At 43.3% G+C, this 20,643-nt stretch overlaps 1 protein-coding gene across 2 annotated transcripts; it reads left to right on the forward strand.

Moving 5' to 3' along the window:
* Window positions 1-1,696: 1,696 nt before the first annotated feature.
* Window positions 1,697-20,164, forward strand: clmna (calmin a). 2 transcript variants are annotated; one of them, XM_076978091.1, is made up of 13 exons: window positions 1,697-2,179; window positions 10,163-10,224; window positions 11,215-11,310; window positions 12,284-12,367; window positions 12,494-12,586; window positions 13,152-13,345; window positions 13,509-13,702; window positions 13,843-13,925; window positions 14,029-16,242; window positions 17,135-17,292; window positions 17,696-17,786; window positions 17,961-18,016; window positions 18,527-20,164. In XM_076978091.1, the coding sequence occupies exons 1-13, from the start codon at window positions 2,095-2,097 to the stop codon at window positions 18,702-18,704; spliced, it is 3,588 nt and encodes a 1,195-aa protein (XP_076834206.1). In that variant the 5' UTR covers window positions 1,697-2,094; the 3' UTR covers window positions 18,705-20,164. The 2 variants fall into 2 exon arrangements, with proteins under 2 accessions (XP_076834206.1, XP_076834207.1); XM_076978092.1 differs by having other exon boundaries at window positions 17,964-18,016.
* Window positions 20,165-20,643: the final 479 nt, after the last annotated feature.

Here is a 20,643-nt window from a genome sequence, read left to right on the forward strand (position 1 = left end):
ATTAATTCATCACTCAGCTTGCTTACAAGTTCTTGATTGTAGCCAACTTTAGGACCACATTTTGATCTGCTGATGTTTCTGTTCTGTATTTGTTGCTCTTTTTAAGCAGGAATAACAAAGTATTTCATTCTGGTTTCCTGAACCAGCACTGTGGTGTTTCTGGTGTCCAATAACTGACTGCTCGCATTGGATTGTGTTTCTCTTTTGGTACTGTTAGCCTTGGGCACAACACTTGACACTGTCTAACCATGAACAGACTTGAGAAACAGTCAGTTTAAACAAACAGTATCTTGCCTTTTTCTGACTTTTAGAAATGGCCCATTAATGATTTTTAAAGAGCCTTAAACATTAATATGGGGTTAAGAAGATTCTCTCTGGGGCTTTGTTGTTATCCCTTTATATGCTTCAACTTGGGCATTGACAGCAGAGGCAGTGCTAAAAAAGAAGGAAGCCATCATGTCTCAAGGAAAATGGAGGATTTAATGGATAAAGTGCACAAACGTAAAACCCGTGAACTAATCCAAATTAAGGATACAATAGCAATCAACTGGTCCAAAGACAAAACATATAAACAAACGACCCTCAGGTGTTGGGTTCCCTAATGGGCCACGCCCACCTGAGAGAGATGAACACAACATCACAATAAGACAACATGAAATACCGCCACTGTTGACACGGGCGGCCGGGCTGCAGGGGGCTGCCATAGTGTGACAGGCATATAATTTACAAACATAATGTTAGCTTTCATTAAGATGAAAAGCCTGGATTAAAGGAAATGTTTGTTACTAAATATCCTTAAAAATAAGGTTGGCAATTTTATTGTAGATAGACTTTGTCTAAAAACCAATGTCAGGGAGATTGGTATCACCCTTACTTCTGGTAATTTGTGTCATATAGAAATAGCATCTCTAAAAGTGCATATCGTTGAAGTTACTTGAAAGTTAAAATTAGACATTTTAGATGACACTGAGAAACAAGTATGTGATTTCAAACCTTCTAGATTAGCTCACTGCAACATTAGCTGACTGACCACCACACCTCCAGAAATGTTGTTTTTAGTTTTGAAGTTTCAGATTGGAAGGCCTGTGGTAAAATTCCAGTCATTAGGCATTTTTACTTGTTTAGGTTGGCCTATTAGGGCTTTTAAAAATATTTTTAGATCTTTATGCATATTACTGTTTTGTAATGTAGTAATGTGTGTCTATGAGTGTCACATAAGCCTTCATGTATAAAGCATGTTTAGATTATGGAATCGAAATTGCCACTTAAATAACATTATTATTTCAATTATACAACACAATAATGTCTAGTAATGACGTGCACTGAAACACAATGGTGCTTAAACCGTTTAATGCAATCTAAAACGTTTTTGCAGTCACATGTTTTCATTATCGCAGAAGTACTTTACGTGGGTCTGTGGTCTCCAGTTTCAACATTTCGAGATTAGACTTCTTCAAAAGAACAAGACAAACTGATCTTGATTTGTGCCTCAGCAATTGACCCTGACAACACGATATTAATAACTGGTCAGAGATAACAATTTCTCTCGTTCTCGGTGTTTGTTTGGACTTATTATCATCCCAGGCTGCTCGTGAGGTGCCGACCACGTATCAATTACAACTCACTCTAAACAAATGGGAGCTACATAAATGAGCGCATGCGCAGTCAAGTTTTCCCCTCAAATGGACCCCCACCTTCCTATGCACGGTATTGAATGAAGTTGTGGAAGCATATACGCAGACTAACGACCGTTCATAGCCTGTCTAATATCATTCCCCAGCCTGACTGCCCTTTCCTCGCCGAGACTGCCCAGCTGGTACTGTACACGGGCAGTGGGCGTGTGCAGAGATCCAAAAAAAACACATTAACCAGGTGCAACATCCCCAGATCCACCGAGCTCCCTCCACGGAACCAGGAAACTTCGGCTACTCGGCGATAACGATGCAGAAAGCGGCGTTTTAGTCGGGACCGCACTCATGCTGGCGCCTGGGTCCGCCCAAAACAGAGTCTTTACTAAAGAAAAGCGACCCGTACGACGGGACGGGAGGTTCGTTATTCCCCAACGAGGTTCCGAAACCCGCCGTCCCGAAGGTAATGGCTGGACAGGAGTGGGAAGACTGGTTTGAACGTGAGGAGTTCATCGGTCAGATCAGCGACATCCGAGTGCAGAATCTTCAAGGTAGGTGACGGTACCGGTCGTGCGGACCGGTACGCGGAGGCTGTGCACTGCGGTCTACACGAATATGTAGCAGATCGGTGGACAAAGTTGGAGGAATTTTTCGCTGCGGTGTTCAGCTGAGTGGCTGCAACAAATTATGCGTTGTGCTTCTCATTCACGTGCATGAGGTGGACGGTTCTGGTTTTTTGGGTTTGGGTTTAGCTTAGATTCACAGATCCCGCAAAAAATATTGATGCAAAACCCAGATTAATAAATACATAATGCACGTAAATGTGAACTAGTGGTTGTACTGTGTCGTGTTGGGAATATCTGCAGCCCGAGATTCTCGGAACCAAACGTCCGACGAACCGTACACGCTCGTTTGGACTCAGATTCCCTGCGAAGTTATCTGTATACTGAAATATGGAAGCCTGATATATTTGGTGTTAAAATGAATTTCCTCCCCCGTGACACCGTAGGCCTGAAAGGAAAGTTGACACAGGTGGAGAGCAACAGGGTTTTACTGGTTCCAGTGCACTTACATCTCCACGTTCACCTGTGACACTGCAGGGAGTTTTCTTAGTGGCGCATAAGCAAGAATACATCTTTCCAGCCCAAATAACTGTTTTCAATAGTGTAATATGATGAGCCATCGCAATCATCTGGTGATTTAAGTTAGATATTCGACGTTATTCCCTGGAAATCTCTTAATGTGTTCTACTGTACATGCAGTCGTAGTTAATCAGAAGCCATTATTGGCTTATCATAGTTAGTATTCTGGCTGGCAATCAACATAATGGATCTCAGGAGGTGACCAGAGCTCTGCGGTACAGCGTTGAACTTGTAACTTATAGTAGTTCTATAGAAATCAGTCTCAGGTTGCAGCTGGCGTGGAGCCTACAGCAGCGCTTAATCACCATGGAGCCGATTCTTCAGAGATGGATCACCCACCCATGATGTGGAGAAATTAGAACACGGATGAAATGCTACAGAAAGCGATGCCTCGCAGCAGATTACATAACCGGCTCACTTCACCGAAGGAGCATTGCCCTCTGCATTGGAGAGCTGGAATTTCAGCGCACATCGCACATTCTCGAGGACCCCACTGTGGCATTCTGACTCCACGGATGTGGGTTACAGAGAGCAATGTTCTGAATTGACCCTCCATGAAACACCAATAGCCTATCAAAGAGCTTGGGCGTTTACCCGTGTGGTACTGTTACATTACACATTCCTGCACAGACACATTATCTGTTTCACTCCACTCCATATTTCACTGTGTGGCGTGATGCATCTGAAAAAGGACACACTCATTCTTCAGGCTCGGAGCTAAAAACTCATCTGTATCCAGGCGACGCCGACCTGCTGGAGTCGGAGTGGTGCGGCGTGGGTGAGAACGGGCGAACGGCTCTGCGTCGTCACCGCCCCCCAGCCTCCCATTTCTGGCCAATCGGTTTGTTGATTCACCTGAGAATCTGTGCGTCTGGGCTCAGGCCGGTGGCAGCGTTTGCCTCCGTAGCCGCACGTCTGCCCAGGCAGCTCTGAAGCCTTGCTTGATACACACACACACACACACACACACACACACACACACACAAGGCCAAAGCCAGCGTGGAGAGAGCATGGGCTACCACGCAGTATGCGCTGGGAGATTCTGGTGTGAAGGATGGAGACTGGGGTAATGCCTCCATCTTCTCCATCCCCCACAAGTCTCCTGTTCTCTGTCGATACTGAGCTGTGATACTATCCTTGCTCCACAAGCACCTGAACTAACACTTAGGAAAATCAATTTCCATTTCCGCCGCCCCGAAGTGCCTTGCGGTTGTTTAACCATTGTGAAATGACCACTAGAGCGCCGAACTCTTGAGTAACACGGGGGTTCCTGTGCTCTACAGTTCCTTGCAAAAGATCAACATGGCATTACCCTACTGCGTAAACTAATCTATTAGCTGATCCAGTGCTTCTAGTAAGGCTCCTGCTCTCTCTGGAGATTGCTGTTTAATTGCTTGTCTTGCTGAACAGAGACATAAATACCTCAGAGCTACGAGGTTGTGCATGGTTGCTTAGCGCTGATGTATGGCAGAAACACCAGGTATTCTTTCTGTGTTACTCTAATGCTATACATTCAGCTGCATACTGAGGAGTCAGCTGAGGTGGCCCGGCGGGGGGGGGGGGGGTGGGGGGGGGGGTGGGGGGGGGGTATGAGGGGCGTTCGGGGGTGGTGGTGGTGAGGGATACGACTGTCTGCATCGTCATGGGCCGTCAGGGATGACTGGGGTAGCCCTTCTGCGTTCCACAGTGCTTTTAGCATCAGGAGCGCATCCTCAGAAAGGCGCCGTGTCGCCGGGCCTATATATAGCCAGCAGGGTCCGTGGCGAGCGCCTCCCGCGGCCCGCGTGCGCTGTGAAGACAGCTGGCCGGTGGAGCCGGCCTCTGCAGCCGAGCTGTTATGTAACCCGCGGCAACCGCGGAAGCCCCTCCCCTCCCTGCCTCCGCCCGGTGCCTTCGCCCTCCGCCTCCTCACCGGAGCAGGGATGGATGTCGTCACGGCAGCAGCAGACAGACCTGGATTCTGGTTTGCAGCTATGACCAGGATAATGTTGAGTAACAGCAATCGGGATGGCCTGGTGTATATTATAGTATATTACTGCACAAATATAGGGTAATAAAGCAAAATTATGTTATTATTAAAGATGATGGTATAAAGTAGTACTGCTTTGAATTCAGTTTAAGATGATATTTTAAATGCCATTGGCAAAAACAAATGAACAGAATAAACCTTTACACTAGATGAACTAATTCTGTAGCCCAGGTTGAATCTTAGACTGGCTATTACAATTGAAGAGAAACACTGAAGTCGTTCCTTATTTCGGGGTTATGAGGACATCAAGCGTTATTAGATGCAGGTGTTTCTACGGGCTGGCAGAGGACACAGTCAAGCCTGAATGCTAGCAGGGCTGAAAAAGTGCAGGTTGCTGGTTGGGATGATTCCGACTCTGCATTTTGTTGTTACATCTGTATAAATACATTGCAAGATTGTTGTCACGATAATACATGTATCCTAGTAGCGGGTAACACAACAGTATTCAGTATGTCAGTATTCATCCTAACAATCATATTTTCTTGTGCATCCCTGTAAAGAAACATTTTCTCTGAATATTTGGTTTGAACCTCAGATAAAATGACTAGATTAAAGAGATTTGAATGTAGTTCTTCCTCAGACAGTGCCACACATACTGTTGATATGATGCATACTGTGTTAGGTTTGAAGAGACTGCACAGGAAGCTAATTGATGTTGGATACAGACATGCTAAAAGCATCCTAAATAGCTCAATTATAGACATACAGACGAGGCTTTATTTAACATTATTCTGTATGGCCATCTCTACATTAGATAATCAGCATGGTCGATATTTAAATGCAGTAGTAAGTTTAATCATTTTTCATCTTACTTACTGCTCTGACATTTGGCCTATGATTAAAGTGATTGTTATAGGTCTGTCATGTTATATGTCAGAGACTATATTGCTAAAAACACCCGTGATTTCTGTGTCCTCTCATTCTCTCTTCTGCGCTGTCTTGTTCTCTCTTGATCTCTTTCTGTCTTTTGTCTCTCTCTCTCTTCCTCTCACACACAGACTCCCACTCTTGAACTCTCAGCACACTCAATTTATCTTTTTTTTATATATACTCTTTCAAATCCTCCTGCCTATGCACAAGGAATCTCTGCTCACCCCGTGCAACGCTGAGGCTTTACAGCTGGGGAGTTTATTTGGTCTTCGAGTGCGATTTCCCTTGGCCTGTGTAGTGGGTGAAGTGGTATTCTGGTGCTTGCCAATACTGGGTTACTCTCCGAAGACCTTTAGCCTCAGAAAATGTCAGATTAAACGGCAGATTAACAGCTGATTTATTATTATGGTTTAGTACAAGAGCTAAACCTAAACCACGTTTGTGTTCTTATTAGGTGTTTTAGCTGCTGGCTATATATCCGCCATTCTTGCTTTCTTGTGTATTCTTGGGGATTACGTCATTTTTGTAGCCTGTCTTGAGTACACTTTCCTTATTCGTAATATATACACGGTTGAAGTGGAGAGCAGCTCCATTTTAAAGTCCTGGCTTGGGCCAGTGAAAACACTGACATGCTCACAATGGCTGTATTGAAAGTTTAAATGGCATAGCATGACACTGTGCCATAACTACTATGTCTCATTCTCTGAATGGAAACACTGCAGTGTATTATGGGATTTAGCATGTGAGGGGAATAATCACAGGGGCCATATTCAGCTGTGTAGGATCAGGATAAATAAATGTGGTTCAGATCATAGCCAGTTTGGTTTAAGGAGGAAGTGTGTTATGCTTTGTCCATGACCAGATGGCCTCATTAACTGGACAGCTTGCAGCACAGGAGTTTGGTTCGTCTTTTTGTGGAACGGGCATTTTAACATTTAAATCAGTGATTTTCTTCCAGTTAGTCAAACATAAACATAATGAGGCTTCAGCATGCTGAACAGAGCCTTATTATGATGGAAACCAATGTCCTCCATGTTCTTTGCTGATGTACAAGTGTTGATGTTCACCAAGTTATCATTACAGCAAAGGCTGAGCCTCAATATTATGTAATATGTAAACATTTGTGGAATATCTGGTCTTCGGTTTCATAACTTAGTTTCACTTTTTTGAGTGAGGTCCAGAAGCCTTTTTTGTGGTGTCACAGTCATTCTTTAAAGTTCTGCCAGGGACCGGTGCTATCTTGAAACAAAGAGGTTTCCAAACCTTAAGTTGAAAAAATGGCCACTTTTATCAATATTGACAATTGAATCACAAGCTATAGATGTCTTAATTATGAGATTATGGGTTATGTGTCTGAATGCACTGAAAGGACAGTAGAATTATAACTTGCACATATAATTTCTAAACAATTTGTGGCACAACAGCAGATTAAATAATTCCACAATTATCTCTATGTAATTACCACACTATAAAGAACACATTAGACTCACTCTGGAAAAGGACCGTTTTAACTTCATATGGTTGCTGTATTGAGATACCTTTATATGTACAGTATCCCACGGGAAACACAGTTCAAATTAAACTCCCATCCTCTATTGCACTTTAGACCTTATTAAAAACACTCGATAGCTAGGTGATTGTAGTTAATGTTCTGTTTTGAAATACTTTGAGCTTGAGGCATTATATATTTCCTTACCAGAGACTAATGCAGCTAGATTTTGGGGTACTACTGAGGAACATTGTAATATTAAAAAACTAATTGAAAATTTATTGTAAAGTAATAATTAAAAAGTGCCTTCCAGTCATGAAGTTTGCTGTTCATCAGCTCAGACCCTCCTGGGAGACCAGACCAGTTTCTCTGGTGCTGGATTAATATGCGGTTAATGATAGCTACATTTTGCTGCGCCGCGTCGAATGCCTTTGTTGCCGTGCAACAGCGTATCTAAATCCGAGGACCTAAGCATACTTCAGAGAGAAGTTACCAAGATACCGGATCAAAGAGCGTCGTCGTCTGCTACCATCAAAACCGCTCGCAGTGTCTGTGGCCTGGAGTTCCGGGGTGTGTGGGAAGCTTAGTCTACAGGGACGGACACTTGCGATTCTTCAGCAGGCCATTAATGGCCATCCAGTGAGGTGAAACTCATTTTGCTCATGGTTTCCCCTGCCATCTGACCATGGAAGGACTAATGGCCTTCATATTATCCATCTCTGATGGAATATGGTACTCTCGAGGTTGTGTTTAATATAACAGCTTCAAATATTACTCATAATTATATACCGTATATACTTTATTATGTGACATTACATACGATAATTTTCTTTTGAGCTCAAGAATGGATTTGACTGTGGAGAGCACTCTGTGTATTTGTATGTTAAAGATGTACCAGGCTGTTTAATCTTCCGTTTTCTATAGCCGATTCAGTAAAAATATATATTTCATTCAGTCCTAAAAAAAGTGTCATTTGCATGTGCACATGAAAACAGTTGTGGGAGGCAGACGAGACTTAAAGTGCTTACTTAAGTGCTTACACCGATTTCACATTGCTAAGTGTCGTGGCTCCTGTGTTTGAGTCAGCAAAGCTAAAAATTAGTGCCGTGTCGTCACCGCTCAGGAAAGAGGTCGCATGAACGGAGGCAAAGTGCTGATATACGTTCCACATGGAGGTTTTGTTAGTCTAATCATGCAAATCGCTACAGGCCTCAGACGTGCGGGCCCCTGTCTCTTAACCTTATTTGCTTCTGTGACTCTGTGTGTTGTAGGCTGTACAGTGGAGTTTGAATCGTGGAGTGCTGTTTTCTCACGTGGGAGAAAAGGAGAAACTGATGAGCTTAGCCAAACAAGTTCACTGTACCAGCAAACAATGTTGTTATGAACCGGGCTGGGCGTAGTCAGCCTTCTACAGACGTCGGCACGGGCCTGGGCGACACTCTAAAGGACTTGAAGTTCTCCGTCACAGCCGGGCAGTGGCCTTTTTTCTGAGCGTTAAAAGCGGCCCTTCGTAACTACAGTGCCATTCCGCACAGAGAACAGAGTATATTCCACGGTTTGCACGAGACCAGACTATTCCATCAGGTCTGACAGCAGAATTCTGGACAGAAGTTACAGGGTTTTATGGAGCAGTCTTTAAGGAGAACGTTGAATAATTCAGTTCAATAACCATTGAGTAATACTGTATGCCTGGGCTTATGAGCCTGTGTAGCCTATTGTATATTTGATATGGATTTGAAGTCTGAATCCAGTTAAACCTTCCTGAATGTATCTGCTTGGACACTACATGTATCATTTTTACTTGGTATGGTCCAACAGGTTTTCTGATAGTTTAGAGTTCCATACATGTGTTCAAAATGTATGAGCAACCCAGAGACAGTATGAGGTGTTCTAGAGTTATTATTGATTTGTTCACTTTTAAAGCAACGAGATTTGTAAGAGAAAACAAATAGATAATTGTACCTAATTTAAACCAAATGTGAATGATTTTTTAATATTAAGAAGACTTATTCTTGTTTTATTATTGATAGATTGTTTTTTTTTTCAAATAAATAACTTATTAAATAAAGCTCTGCCCAACTTTTATGTTCAGCCTCTTAGTCACAAGTGTCTAGGTTTTCCAAGTGGACATCACTAGACACTGGAGTGTGCACTGTAGTGAATGTGTGCTGTTGTGTTTGTGTGCTGTTGTGTTTGCGTGATTTAATGTGTATATGGCTGTGAGCCTAGACTTCCTGCTAGACTCTCAAGTCGTTATTCCATCATGTCACTAGGACAACAGTTATTGATTTGAGTAAATGGAACCTCTTTGGGGTTTTGTGTTGAATAATGAATGAAGTAAGCCCCGTGCGAAGTGGTCTGCCCCTCAGGTCGGTGCCGTTCGCCAACACTTATTTATTTACATGGTCAGAATGCCAATGAGGGACCTCTAAGAGCAGAGGAGAAGAAACCTCTAGTGTCAGGACACTCCATCAAGAAAAGCCCAAACCATGGAAAAGGGATCGTATAATTGGACACATTCTCTCGGGCTTCCATCTCTGAGCTTTGCCAGAGGTCTTTATTTCAAGCAGAAGCCAATCACAGAGCGGCATCACACACAGTATCTCTGCAGGCCAGAGACACCTGCTCTCGTTCCGTGGTAGACCACGTGTCTTAAAAGCTTTGCTTATATTTTGTATGTCGCTATGGTGCATTGACCTGTATGTACTGTTCATCTTTATTTTTTTTTGCATTTATAGAAAAGTTTTTCACTAACTGCCCGCCACCTGACTGGGAAGCAGTGGCAGAAAAACAGAACTTGTAGTCCTTGCCCAGTCTGAGATGACTGTTTGCTATTTTCTCTCTCTGTTGCCATGGTGTGTGTACTAGTGTGGGTTGCCTCCAGGCTCTGTATGAGATGAGGAACAACAGACAGGAGAGGTGCTCTCTGCTCGACGTCTAGCTTCCCTTTAGGCGTTCGTTTTCCTTTAATGATACAAATTGTCTTTTTCTGTTTTTTCTCCAGTTGAGAGGGAAGTCGTTCAGAAGAGGACCTTTACCAGATGGATGAATCTCCATTTAGAGAAGGTTCGTGCAGGTTAAGTATGACCCAGCAGATCTCACAGCCTGAGAGTGGGTGGGTGGGGTGGGTATCTGCACACTTGGAAGTGTACACATACAGGCTTGTATCTCCTGACCAAACCAGTCTCTATGGCAGCGGTCCATAATAAACAGGAAATGAATGTGTCACTTTCTTACCTGAATGATAAATAATTTAGACGGAGTTGACATTAATCTTGTATGAGGTGTAAATTCTGATCAGACTAAGTGTTGCCACAGTGTCTGATGTGTTGAGAGATTTGCTGTTTACTTATGTAAGATGAGGGTTTATATTCGTTAGCGCATCACTTTCTTTGGTCTCTCTACCCCATCACACACACATATACACACACACACACACACACACACCACCCCCATCCTCAAATACTCTTTGGAATTTCCTTCTTAACTCGACCCTTTGTCTGTATCTCACTTTCGTGAGACGTTTGCGTTTGCATCCCGCGTCTCTTGCCGCGCCACACATTGGGTCCGCTCGTTAAAGCCCCGCCCCCTTTATTTTTGCAGACTCTGATGTTTGCGGCCTTCTAGTGTTTCAGACAGCCTGCAGATGATAACACCGTCACCCATGCAGCTTCGGACTGACTGAAAACAGCCAGTGATGAACCCTTTGTTTTGCTGTACAATGACTCTCTATTCTGCCACCCAGAGTTTGGCTTTCTATCAGAACAGCGACCCACTAATTAACAATTACGCATTTGTCTACATTGTTTTGGTGGAAAAGTTGACCACTGGCCGCCCAGCTGTCATTCAATGTCCCCGACGCCTTCTGGTTCTGGGAAATCAAAAAAAAATGTGTTGCTCTAATGACATTTAGATTCACTCTTTGAAACAGCTTCTTTATTTCTGCACCTCTCAATACAAATTTAGGGTTGGAGGTTATATTTGTCAGAAATAATGAAAATGGCCTTCACACAGCTTTTGTTGGGCTTGAGTAAGTAAGTTTTCTTCTGTCTGTAGTGTAATCCTCCACTGGAGGTACGTGACCTCTTCCGTGACATCCGGGATGGGAGGATTCTCATGGCCCTGTTGGAGGAGCTGTCGGGATGCAGGCTGGTATGACTCTTTTGGAGTAACACCAACATGTAAAACTCTATCATCCTCTGTAGATGTGGTAAATAGTATTCCCTTCTGTGTATTATATCACAACATCATTGCTATCTTGTAACAAAATACAGTCATTTAGAACTTCCCCAAATTGAAGAGACACAGGAAGAACCATAGTACGTAGTACCACAGACATGCTGGCTACACCTCTCCAGAGATACTTATTCAGACAGCCAAGCATTGTAGCCAAACTGTTAACTGCTTAACTGGTAAAATAAAAGGTAAGTGGTCCTACAATTGGTTGGTTACAGTCACAGTATATAAAGGAAACCAAAATGTGATAAACTTGTTCATAGACATTCTGTTTTTAGCCATTAGCTAATGATGTACGCTATCTGGCATTTATTCAAAAGTGAGCTAATGCAGACAGTTTTGTGATGGTAGCTCTCAGCTGTGTGTTTAATCAGTTGAAAGAATTTATCTTTTACTTCTGGTTATGTGTATGTGCCATTATTCAAAGACCACAGCGAAGTTATATTGATGCTTTACAAATAAGGTATTGTGTCATGACTTACACCCAGAATGTGGATGATGGGTCTGACAGACACCCATACAGGAGGCTACTACATTGATATGCTGTCTGTATGCCAAGGCATTCTTAACAGTGAGGCCGGCAGTCTGGTGGCACTTGCTGGTAAAGTGTGCACTCTTGAAAGACAGGCCTGTTGAAACTTTAAAGGAAACATAATGATTTGGAACCGGGTAGGGCTGGTCCCATGTGTGTGCTCAGTTGATTGGAGATATTCTCTGGTTTCTGGAAGATGGCGGCTTGTACATGGTATTTACATAATTTGACTTGAGAGCTGGTGCTTAAAATTTAATCTGATCGTGGAAACGAAAGGGCTTCCTTTGAAAAACCCCTTATTATCTATGCATCTTCAGTTCCAGGGAAAATAATGTGTGACCTCCTGTGACTTTTCAGCTGCATGGATTCAAGCCATCTTCACATCGCATTTTCAGGCTTAATAACATAGCGAAGGTGTTGACTTTCCTGGAGGAAAGAAATGTAAGTACTGTTTTGAGTCACGTGAATTCACAAAAGAATAAATGTAAAAAATCAGAGTTATAAAAGCTTTTGTTGAAGGCTATTGGCAGGTATGTCAGTCTGCGGCGGACATCTTTTCTGTTACAGGTAAAGCTGGTTAGCATTGACGCTGCGGACATCGCTGATGGCAATTCATCTATAGTTCTTGGCTTGATCTGGAATATCATTCTCTTTTTCCAGGTAAAAATGTCAGTGTGTATCTCTCTGCTCATCAGTCTGTTCTTGGTTATCTTCCATTGTGTTATTTCCATCTATTTGTCTTTGACTGCTATGCCTTTTTTCTTTGTTGTATCTCATCTGTTGTCTCTTCCTTGGCATTCAACCGAGAAGCAATAATGAGGAAAAAAATGTAGAACGTAGTGCCAAAATGTAGGCTACATAAAAGGCCTAAGCAATGCTATAATCATGGATGAGCTCTGGTAAAAGAATGAAAAAAAATGAAGACACTGTAATTCCAACAATAAGAGCAAAAATTTTCTTGAAGCTGTTCAAGCTATCTGAGGCGCTCAACAGTAACATGACACTTGGTCACAGGTCTAATCTAGTTTAGCAAAATTCTGAGAAACTGCATGGATATATTTAGTGCTCCTTGTCTACCTGATTTTTAGAGAGGACCATTGTGTTTTCACAGCACAAAACCTTCCTTGGATAATATACAGATAAAGAGCAGCAAAAGAGCTGTGTTGTCTCTGAGAGACATAGTATTTTTCATGAAGTGTTTTAAATATGGCTGTGTATTTTTCAGATTAAAGAGCTGACAGGGAACATAAGGAAACAGTTCCCATCCCTTTCCAGCTTATCATCCATCCCAACCAGCTTGGATTCAGACACTTCACATTCTAGCACTCCATCAGATGAGAAGAAGCCTTCCGCTGCCGCCAGGGATCATGGGAAAGCTATAAAGACACTCTTACAGTGGGTCCAGAGACGCACCAGAAAGTAAGAGCTTTTCAGTATTATGAGGGCCTTTTGTGAATAATTTATGAGTGCTAGAAGGCAGATGTGCTGTCTGGGCTGACAGATCAGACTTCTACGTTTACACCAGAAAGCTTAAATGTTGTGTCTAGTGCTGAACTCGATGCTTATTTTTCTCGTTTTCTAGATATGGAGTGGCAGTCCAGGATTTTGGCAAAAGCTGGACAAGTGGCCTGGCTTTTCTTGCAGTTATTAAATCTATTGACTCTAGTCTGGTGGACATGAGAAGAGCCTTACTCAGATCCTCCAGAGAGAACATTGAGGAGGCTTTCCGAACAGCACACTACAGCCTGGGAATCCCACGGCTCCTGGAGCCTGAAGGTAACGTGGTCTTCCACTGGATTTCAGAAGCCAGCATCTGTGTGATATTCTATTATGCTTTCATAGGAATGTTTCGAGCTCTTCCAAGAGTGAACACATTTGGGTTAGTGAAAATAGTAAAATTAAACATGTCTCCTCAGATGTGACCCTGAATTCCCCAGATGAACAGTCTATAATGACATACGTGTCCCAGTTTTTGGAGCACTTTCCGGGAATCGAGGAGGTAAATGAATGTCTCTCTCTTGGTGTTACACTGTCATGGAAATATAGTCACAGGTTTATCCTGATGTCCGAATTATGTCCCATTTGATTGTCATTTCCTAAAGGATGATCCTTCGGACTTCCGGAGTAAGGTCAATGCACGGATGAACGAGCCACCATATAGAAACGGAGTTCAAAGGAAAGAAAAGTTCTGTGTGGTGAAGAGGGATTGGGTTCAGCCTCCACCTAAGATCTTCATTTCCTCAGTGGCTGAAGGTCAAGAGCAGGTCCGCTCTCCCGCTCAACCACGGATAACGGAGGACAGGCCCTGGGATAGTGAGGAATCCTCCGTGGGTTCGAGTCCCAGTACCACGGACAGTCGGCCTCTCTGTCACCCCCTGGCCCTGAACAAAGACCCAGTGTCTTCCACCTCCAGTTCTCCTCAACCCTCCCTGATCGATTCCGTGATGGACTCTCCAGATTCATGGAGCGAGATGCCTAGTGAGCTTCCGCAGTCTTGCAGTGACATCTCTCTGAGTGAAAGTGCTGCGTCTAGTGAGCAGAGGTACTCCGCTTACTCTGGTGAGCTGACCTCAGACCAGGAGTCACCACTGCTGTTGGAGAGGGTCTCCCAAGACCAGGTGGACACAGAGCTGTTTGTAGATGAGGGAAACTTCTCTCTCAGCTCGGTGGACAGTTTTCAGGCCAAATCAACACTGATGTCTGAGGAGGAGGATGCCTACAGGTACATTTTAGATCTTAAGGAACAGACGTCTGCTGATCATATTACTGTTGAGGATTTAACTAGTGATTCAAATGCACAGCAAACACAACCCTCACCTACGCAGAGTCCAGAACTCGTCAAACCAGCATCTCTTGACACTTCATGTGGAGATAGTGACTCTGGGTACTATCCTGGTCAAAAGGACATCAGTGCAACACAACCAGAAGAAGTTAGCAAGAGTCTGATAACCACTCACACTGACGAACCAATTGGTGGCATTGAAAACACTGTGAGGAGCCCGTCCGAATGTTCTACAGATGGTTTGGAGTCAACCAAAACTGAAGCTGCTCAGATCTCCACTGAATCGGACCAGATGGCCTTTTTCGAGGACGATGCTGAATGTCCTGTTCTGAAGTATGAGAGGATTTCCATTTCAGAAAGTGAAGAGGACGTTGACCTGTCTGAAGAAATGCCTCACGGTGAGGAAGCAGAGGGGGCCGAGGTGCTCAATGTCTTCAGCTGCGACGTCAAAAAGGAGGATGGTGACACTGGAGAGCATGAAGACGCACATGTTAGGGAATATCAGGAAATGGCTTGGCCGTTGCAAGTAGACATTGACCAAAAGGAGCTTGTTCTGGAATCAGAAGACCACAGTACTGGGCCAAACCCTGAAGCAGACCAGGTCTCTACCAGTTTAGAACTTCCGCAGACTTCGACAAATAGTGGACAGTCCGAAGCAAGAGATTCTGGGGCAGATTTACATGTGGACGAGGTCCAACAAGAAGGATTTGACAAGGATTTAGTCATATATGAAGATCCGACAGTGAAGGATTTGCCCCGAGACAACCCTCAGACAGATGGCTGTCTGGGTGAGCTGAACTCTACTGAAGTTACTGGAGACGATGGGGATGGGACCTTCAAGTTGGAGTCAAGTCCTCTTAATCAGGTGAGCGAAATTTGGGAAGTAGGTGAAGACATTACATACGATGAAGAACCAAGTCTGGGTGATGTAAGTGCCCCTCTGGGGGAAGAGCTTGAGGAGGAGCTGAAAGGAACTGTGCATTCTCTTGAAACAAGCGTGACTGAAAGCATACAAGATTATATGAAAGTCAATAACCTGCAGAGCGAGCTGGAGGGTCAGTTCTGCGCGCTGGAGACCGTGATGGAAGAAGACGTTTCCTGCAGTCCGAATCACAGCAGTGGTCCTGAGGCCTTAGAGCAATTAAAGTTCACTGAGATCAAGGATGACATGCCCATATCAGCGATACCTTGTGGCGATGCCCCCATAACCGATGTCATCAGGGCGTCGGGCGATCCCGACCATGACGCCAAGTTCCATGAGCAAGACGGGCATTCCTTCACTCCACCGACGCCTGCCAGTCCTGCCTCGCGGCCAGACCTCGGTGACAGCTGGGAGCACAGCTTGCCCCACCAGCCCTGTGACGGGCAGAGTGGAAGCCAGACCACTTGGGAGGGGGCAGAAAGGATTATGGGTAACGGCGAGCGAACAGAAAGGTACCCCGCAGAGCTACGCCTGTCCCTCAGCGTGATGCCTCTACAGCCAGCACCATCGCAATCTGCCCTCACAGACAGTGAGACTCCCACACAGGAAAAGGTAACTGCCATTACTTACTGAAACAAGGAGAATATTGAATGTATGTAATGCTTATGTGAGGTTATGAAATGTGCCATATTTTGTCAATTGTGATTTTTTACACCCCAATCGAAATTTGTCCTCCGCTTTTAACCCATCTGTGCAGTCAGAACACACACACACACACACACACACACACACACACACACACACACACACACACACACACACAAGTGGTTACTAGGGAGCTGTGGATCACACGTGCCCAGAGCGGTGGGCAGCCCTAGCCCTGGTGCCTGGGGAGCAGTTGGGGTTAGGTGCCTTGCTCAAGGGCACCTCAGTCATGGTCTGTCTGGGAATTGAACCCACGACCCTCCGGTCACAAGACCAGTTCCCTAACCGCCAGGCCATGACTGCCCCTATGGATGACCTCCTGCCTGGATATGGTTCAGCTAAGAGTGTCCTATTGTAAGGTGCACTTTGGAATTCCTGCTTTACTAGGTAGAGCACAAAGGTCAAAGGTGAGCCTGTAGAAAAGTATTACAGACACGCTGTAGGGTGCAAGATTCTCTGACACACATTCCTCTAATTAAAGATTATTAGTTGATGGGGAGCAAGTGAGCACATTTCTAACAGATATTCATGTTATCCATGTTCTCGTGCCAGTCACTTATCACTTCCAAAGTCAATCAGATGACTGTGGAAAAAAGATTTAGCATAAACATGGATAAATATAGTAAGTAAGTTAAATATAGCTTAGCAAGCAGTGTGGCAGGTGATATGAATTGTTCTGTACAAGCTGATACTGAAGCCTTGGTTTCCTGTCTTGGACATGTGACTGTATTTGTATATACAGACTCGATAACTTGATAATCTGTTAAATACCCTCTCTGTTCTCCATCTGTGTTTGAAGGTTAGCGAGGGGCCCGTGGAGTCTCCAGAGCAGAGTCCGTTTGAGCCATGGGCCCGGCACCCGGGGGACTGGGGTGTGTTGGAGTCGGACCTGCCAGCTGTGCTCATTAGTGGCGATGAAGAGCCCACCGATGCCAGAGAAAGCACAGAGGCGCTGAGGTACTGAACTATTATTAGAGCCAGCTACGGCACACCGGCAGTACCATGACCCGGAGAACTGGGTTTTCAGGAGGACGTGATCTCAGATGTGTGCCCTGTAGACGTGATCTCAGACGTGTGCCCTGTAGACGTGATCTCAGACATGTGCCCTGCAGAGTTTGAGGGAAATGACCTTAAATGCATTTAATGATATTTACTTTTAAAATCCAGTGCTGTGCTGCTAAACTCCCTCTGTGGAACGCTTACTCCCTTAGATGATTCCCCTTTCCTGATCTTCTTGAGAACAACCTATTAGACAATATTTGAACTTTGTGATGGTATTTGGGCTATGAAGGCTATGAATGGGTTGACTGTAGAACCATATAATGATAATATTTTTATAACTCTTGGAATTTTTAAACAGGGAACAAGTTGCCAGTGACAGCACTGAAGATGAAAGCACGCTCTTGACAGCTTTGTGCTCACAAGAGTCACTGCAGCCAAAGGAATTAGAGGTTTGTGCTAGCCTGTGTACTAGGACAATTCATCATAACTTGTGCAAACACTGATTAAGTTTGAAAATACTTTAATTTTCCAATGATCACCTTAACGAAGGCTGTGCATGTTTTGATCCTCCGATTTCATTCGTTGTGAATATTTGCTCAGCGCAAACATTTGTCTTTCATCAGCAGAGAGAAAACAGGGATGACGTGGATGCCATCACACCAGGGAACGTGGTGGAGAGGTACTGCAAATCCACTAACTCTCTCTCCCCTAGTCTTCCGCAGTCCGAAACCTGTGATGAAAATCCAGAGGCTTCACCCCCCACCCCACTCACAGCACAGTGAAAGTTGATGCAAACGAGGCACCGAGGAGGCGAATTCACACAGAACATTGACGGCGTTTGCCTTCAGGCGTTTCTCCAGCCTGCTTGTGTGAACAAGTTTGTGTCAGTTGCATCATTCACTGAGCACTGTTCAGCCAGCATTCATTTTTTGAAATGGCCATCTTTTTGTCTTAACCGGCAGGTCGAGCCTAATGCCTGTGAGACTACGTCTCAGTCCCTGTAGTGTTTCTTCAATAGAAGATGGCATGCACTCATGTCCGTCGTTTACTAACAAGCAGCTATATAAAAAAACGAGCTGCCTGACTCAGACGCCAGTATATTATTGATTCTAACGCATCTGTGTGTTTGTTTGTGTGTGGGTGTGGTTGTGTGTGGGCGTGTGTTTATGGGTGTGTTGGTGCGTAACAGTTGCGTGTTATGTAACAGGAAGATGATTATCCCTGCAACGATTCCCGAGGACACACGTCAGACGGCCTTGTCCGACACCTACTTGTTGCTGGCCGCGTGGCTCCTGGTCTACTGTATTCTCGTCCTGCCTCAGATGGACCTGTGGACGATCCCCAGCCTCCTGCTTAACCTTGAATAACTGCCGAAACGAAAACCCGATTCACCTGCAGATCTCAGCTTGAATTAAGAAGAGCATCTGCTCTTTAACGGGCTACAGGCCTTCACAGAATGCACGGGCATTATGGGGGAATGGGCCCATCGCTGATGCAGTTCAATATTAAAAACACTCATGGGTACATATTGATAAGTGGAAGAGTGTGAATGTTGGTTTTTTTAGGTCTTTGACTGGTTGGCAGTGAGTAGTTTTCCAGGTTTACAGCAGTTCACCCCCTATCCATTGTGTACACTCTGCATCTTCTACACATGAATGTTTTAATGATTATGTATTTAATAATACTAATAAATATAACATCATAAGAAAATGCTTGTTGGTCCTTAGTATGGTAATACTGATACTGTATGACAAAAAGCACTGTATCTGTGGAGATTGTGCCCTTGATTTAGGGTTTATGTTGTGATCATGAAAGTATACTGCATAACTGTTTGCCATGATTTTGTTTTATCGATGTATTCAAGTAGAAGTGGAACAAAATCAACAACCTTTGTTTTTTGTTTCACCTATAAAACTGAGTATGCATTCTACAACCCACTTAAAAGAATTTCAACTTTTTAGAAGTAGATTTTTGGAAAGTATTCAGCATACATTTCCAAATGCACAATATTTATATTACAATGAGTTGAAAATACTTTTACAGGAAAAAGGGGACATCTGTAAAACCATAGGGGGCTTTATCAGTAAGCGTCAGTGGTGTCGTTTGCACTTCTCAAAAAAGCAAACATTAATCGCCAAAGATTAACTAAACTAAAGGTACAGTGAACGGAGTGAACAAACAATGAATTTGGTTATTCTTTTATGAAATGAAATATTTCTAAAGTAACAGAACTGTAGATATATATTTATGTCTATTTTACAGAATGTAAGAGCACATGAGAAATTGTTTCCAGAATGGTCAGTTGACACATTTATAAATATGCATATTTGCTTGAGTTTAATGATCTTTTGGTGGCGTTTGTATGTCTCTGGCATTATACGAAGTGTGTGAGCACATTACGCTTTACCATTTTTAAGGAAACTGTAAAAAGTGCTTTGCAATAACGTTGCTTTTGTCTTTTTTATTTATAGTTTAAGAATTATTCTTTGCAAAGGCAACGCATTACCTTCATTTATTCCATATAAACTTTACGATCTGCTGACAAACCGTTCTAATATAAAAGGCAATTTTGCAATGAAATGTAAACCTGTATGCATTGTGGCATTAGTAAAGGAACCATTTGAATACTGTTTCTGAAGTCTCGTAACTTCTCGGCATGTTCAGTAAAGCAAAGATTGAAGCCAACTGTCAAAGTCTACACATAAGATATACTGCTAAAAGAAATTCAATGTGTAAAGCCATCCGATAAATCTATACTGCACTTTTTTTTATTGGATATTCTTGTAAATGCACCAATTAAGGGCAATAAATAACACATGTCCTAATATCACGCGAGTTACTTATTTATTTATGTTGAGATCTTGCATCAAAAGTCGCATTTATTTATAAAGTTCCAGGAATGAATGTGGGCCATGTTTCCCAAAAGCATTGGTCGTCGCATAGGGCACAGTAAATTTATATAGTGAAAACCGCCACCAAGTGGACAAGTGAGCTACTGGCATTATACTGACCTCTTATGGCAGTTCAAGGGATATAGTGGAAAAAAATATCTTCTGTCGTTAACATGCTAAACGAATCATAACTGTTCTTTCTGAAAATGCGCGTCTCAGGTTAAGCGGTAATACTTTCTGTTCGTTTTAGGCAACTCCATAAATTCGAAGGGCAAACAATAAAATATTTTATGCAATATAAAATATATATATATATATATATATATATATATATATATATATATATATATATATATATATATATATATATATATATATATATATATATATATATATATGTGTGTGTGTGTGTGTG

This window comes from Brachyhypopomus gauderio, chromosome 17, assembly GCF_052324685.1.
Source record: "Brachyhypopomus gauderio isolate BG-103 chromosome 17, BGAUD_0.2, whole genome shotgun sequence".
Taxonomy (NCBI): Eukaryota; Metazoa; Chordata; class Actinopteri; order Gymnotiformes; family Hypopomidae; genus Brachyhypopomus; species Brachyhypopomus gauderio.

Coding starts and splice junctions, on each gene's coding strand:
- clmna (XM_076978091.1), top strand. CDS start 2,095: ATGGCTGGACAGGAGTGGGAAGACTGGTTTGAACGTGAGGAGTTCATC. Junction 16,243..17,134: donor AGACTCCCACACAGGAAAAG/GTAACTGCCATT, acceptor CTGTGTTTGAAG/GTTAGCGAGGGGCCCGTGGA. Junction 17,293..17,695: donor GAAAGCACAGAGGCGCTGAG/GTACTGAACTAT, acceptor ATTTTTAAACAG/GGAACAAGTTGCCAGTGACA.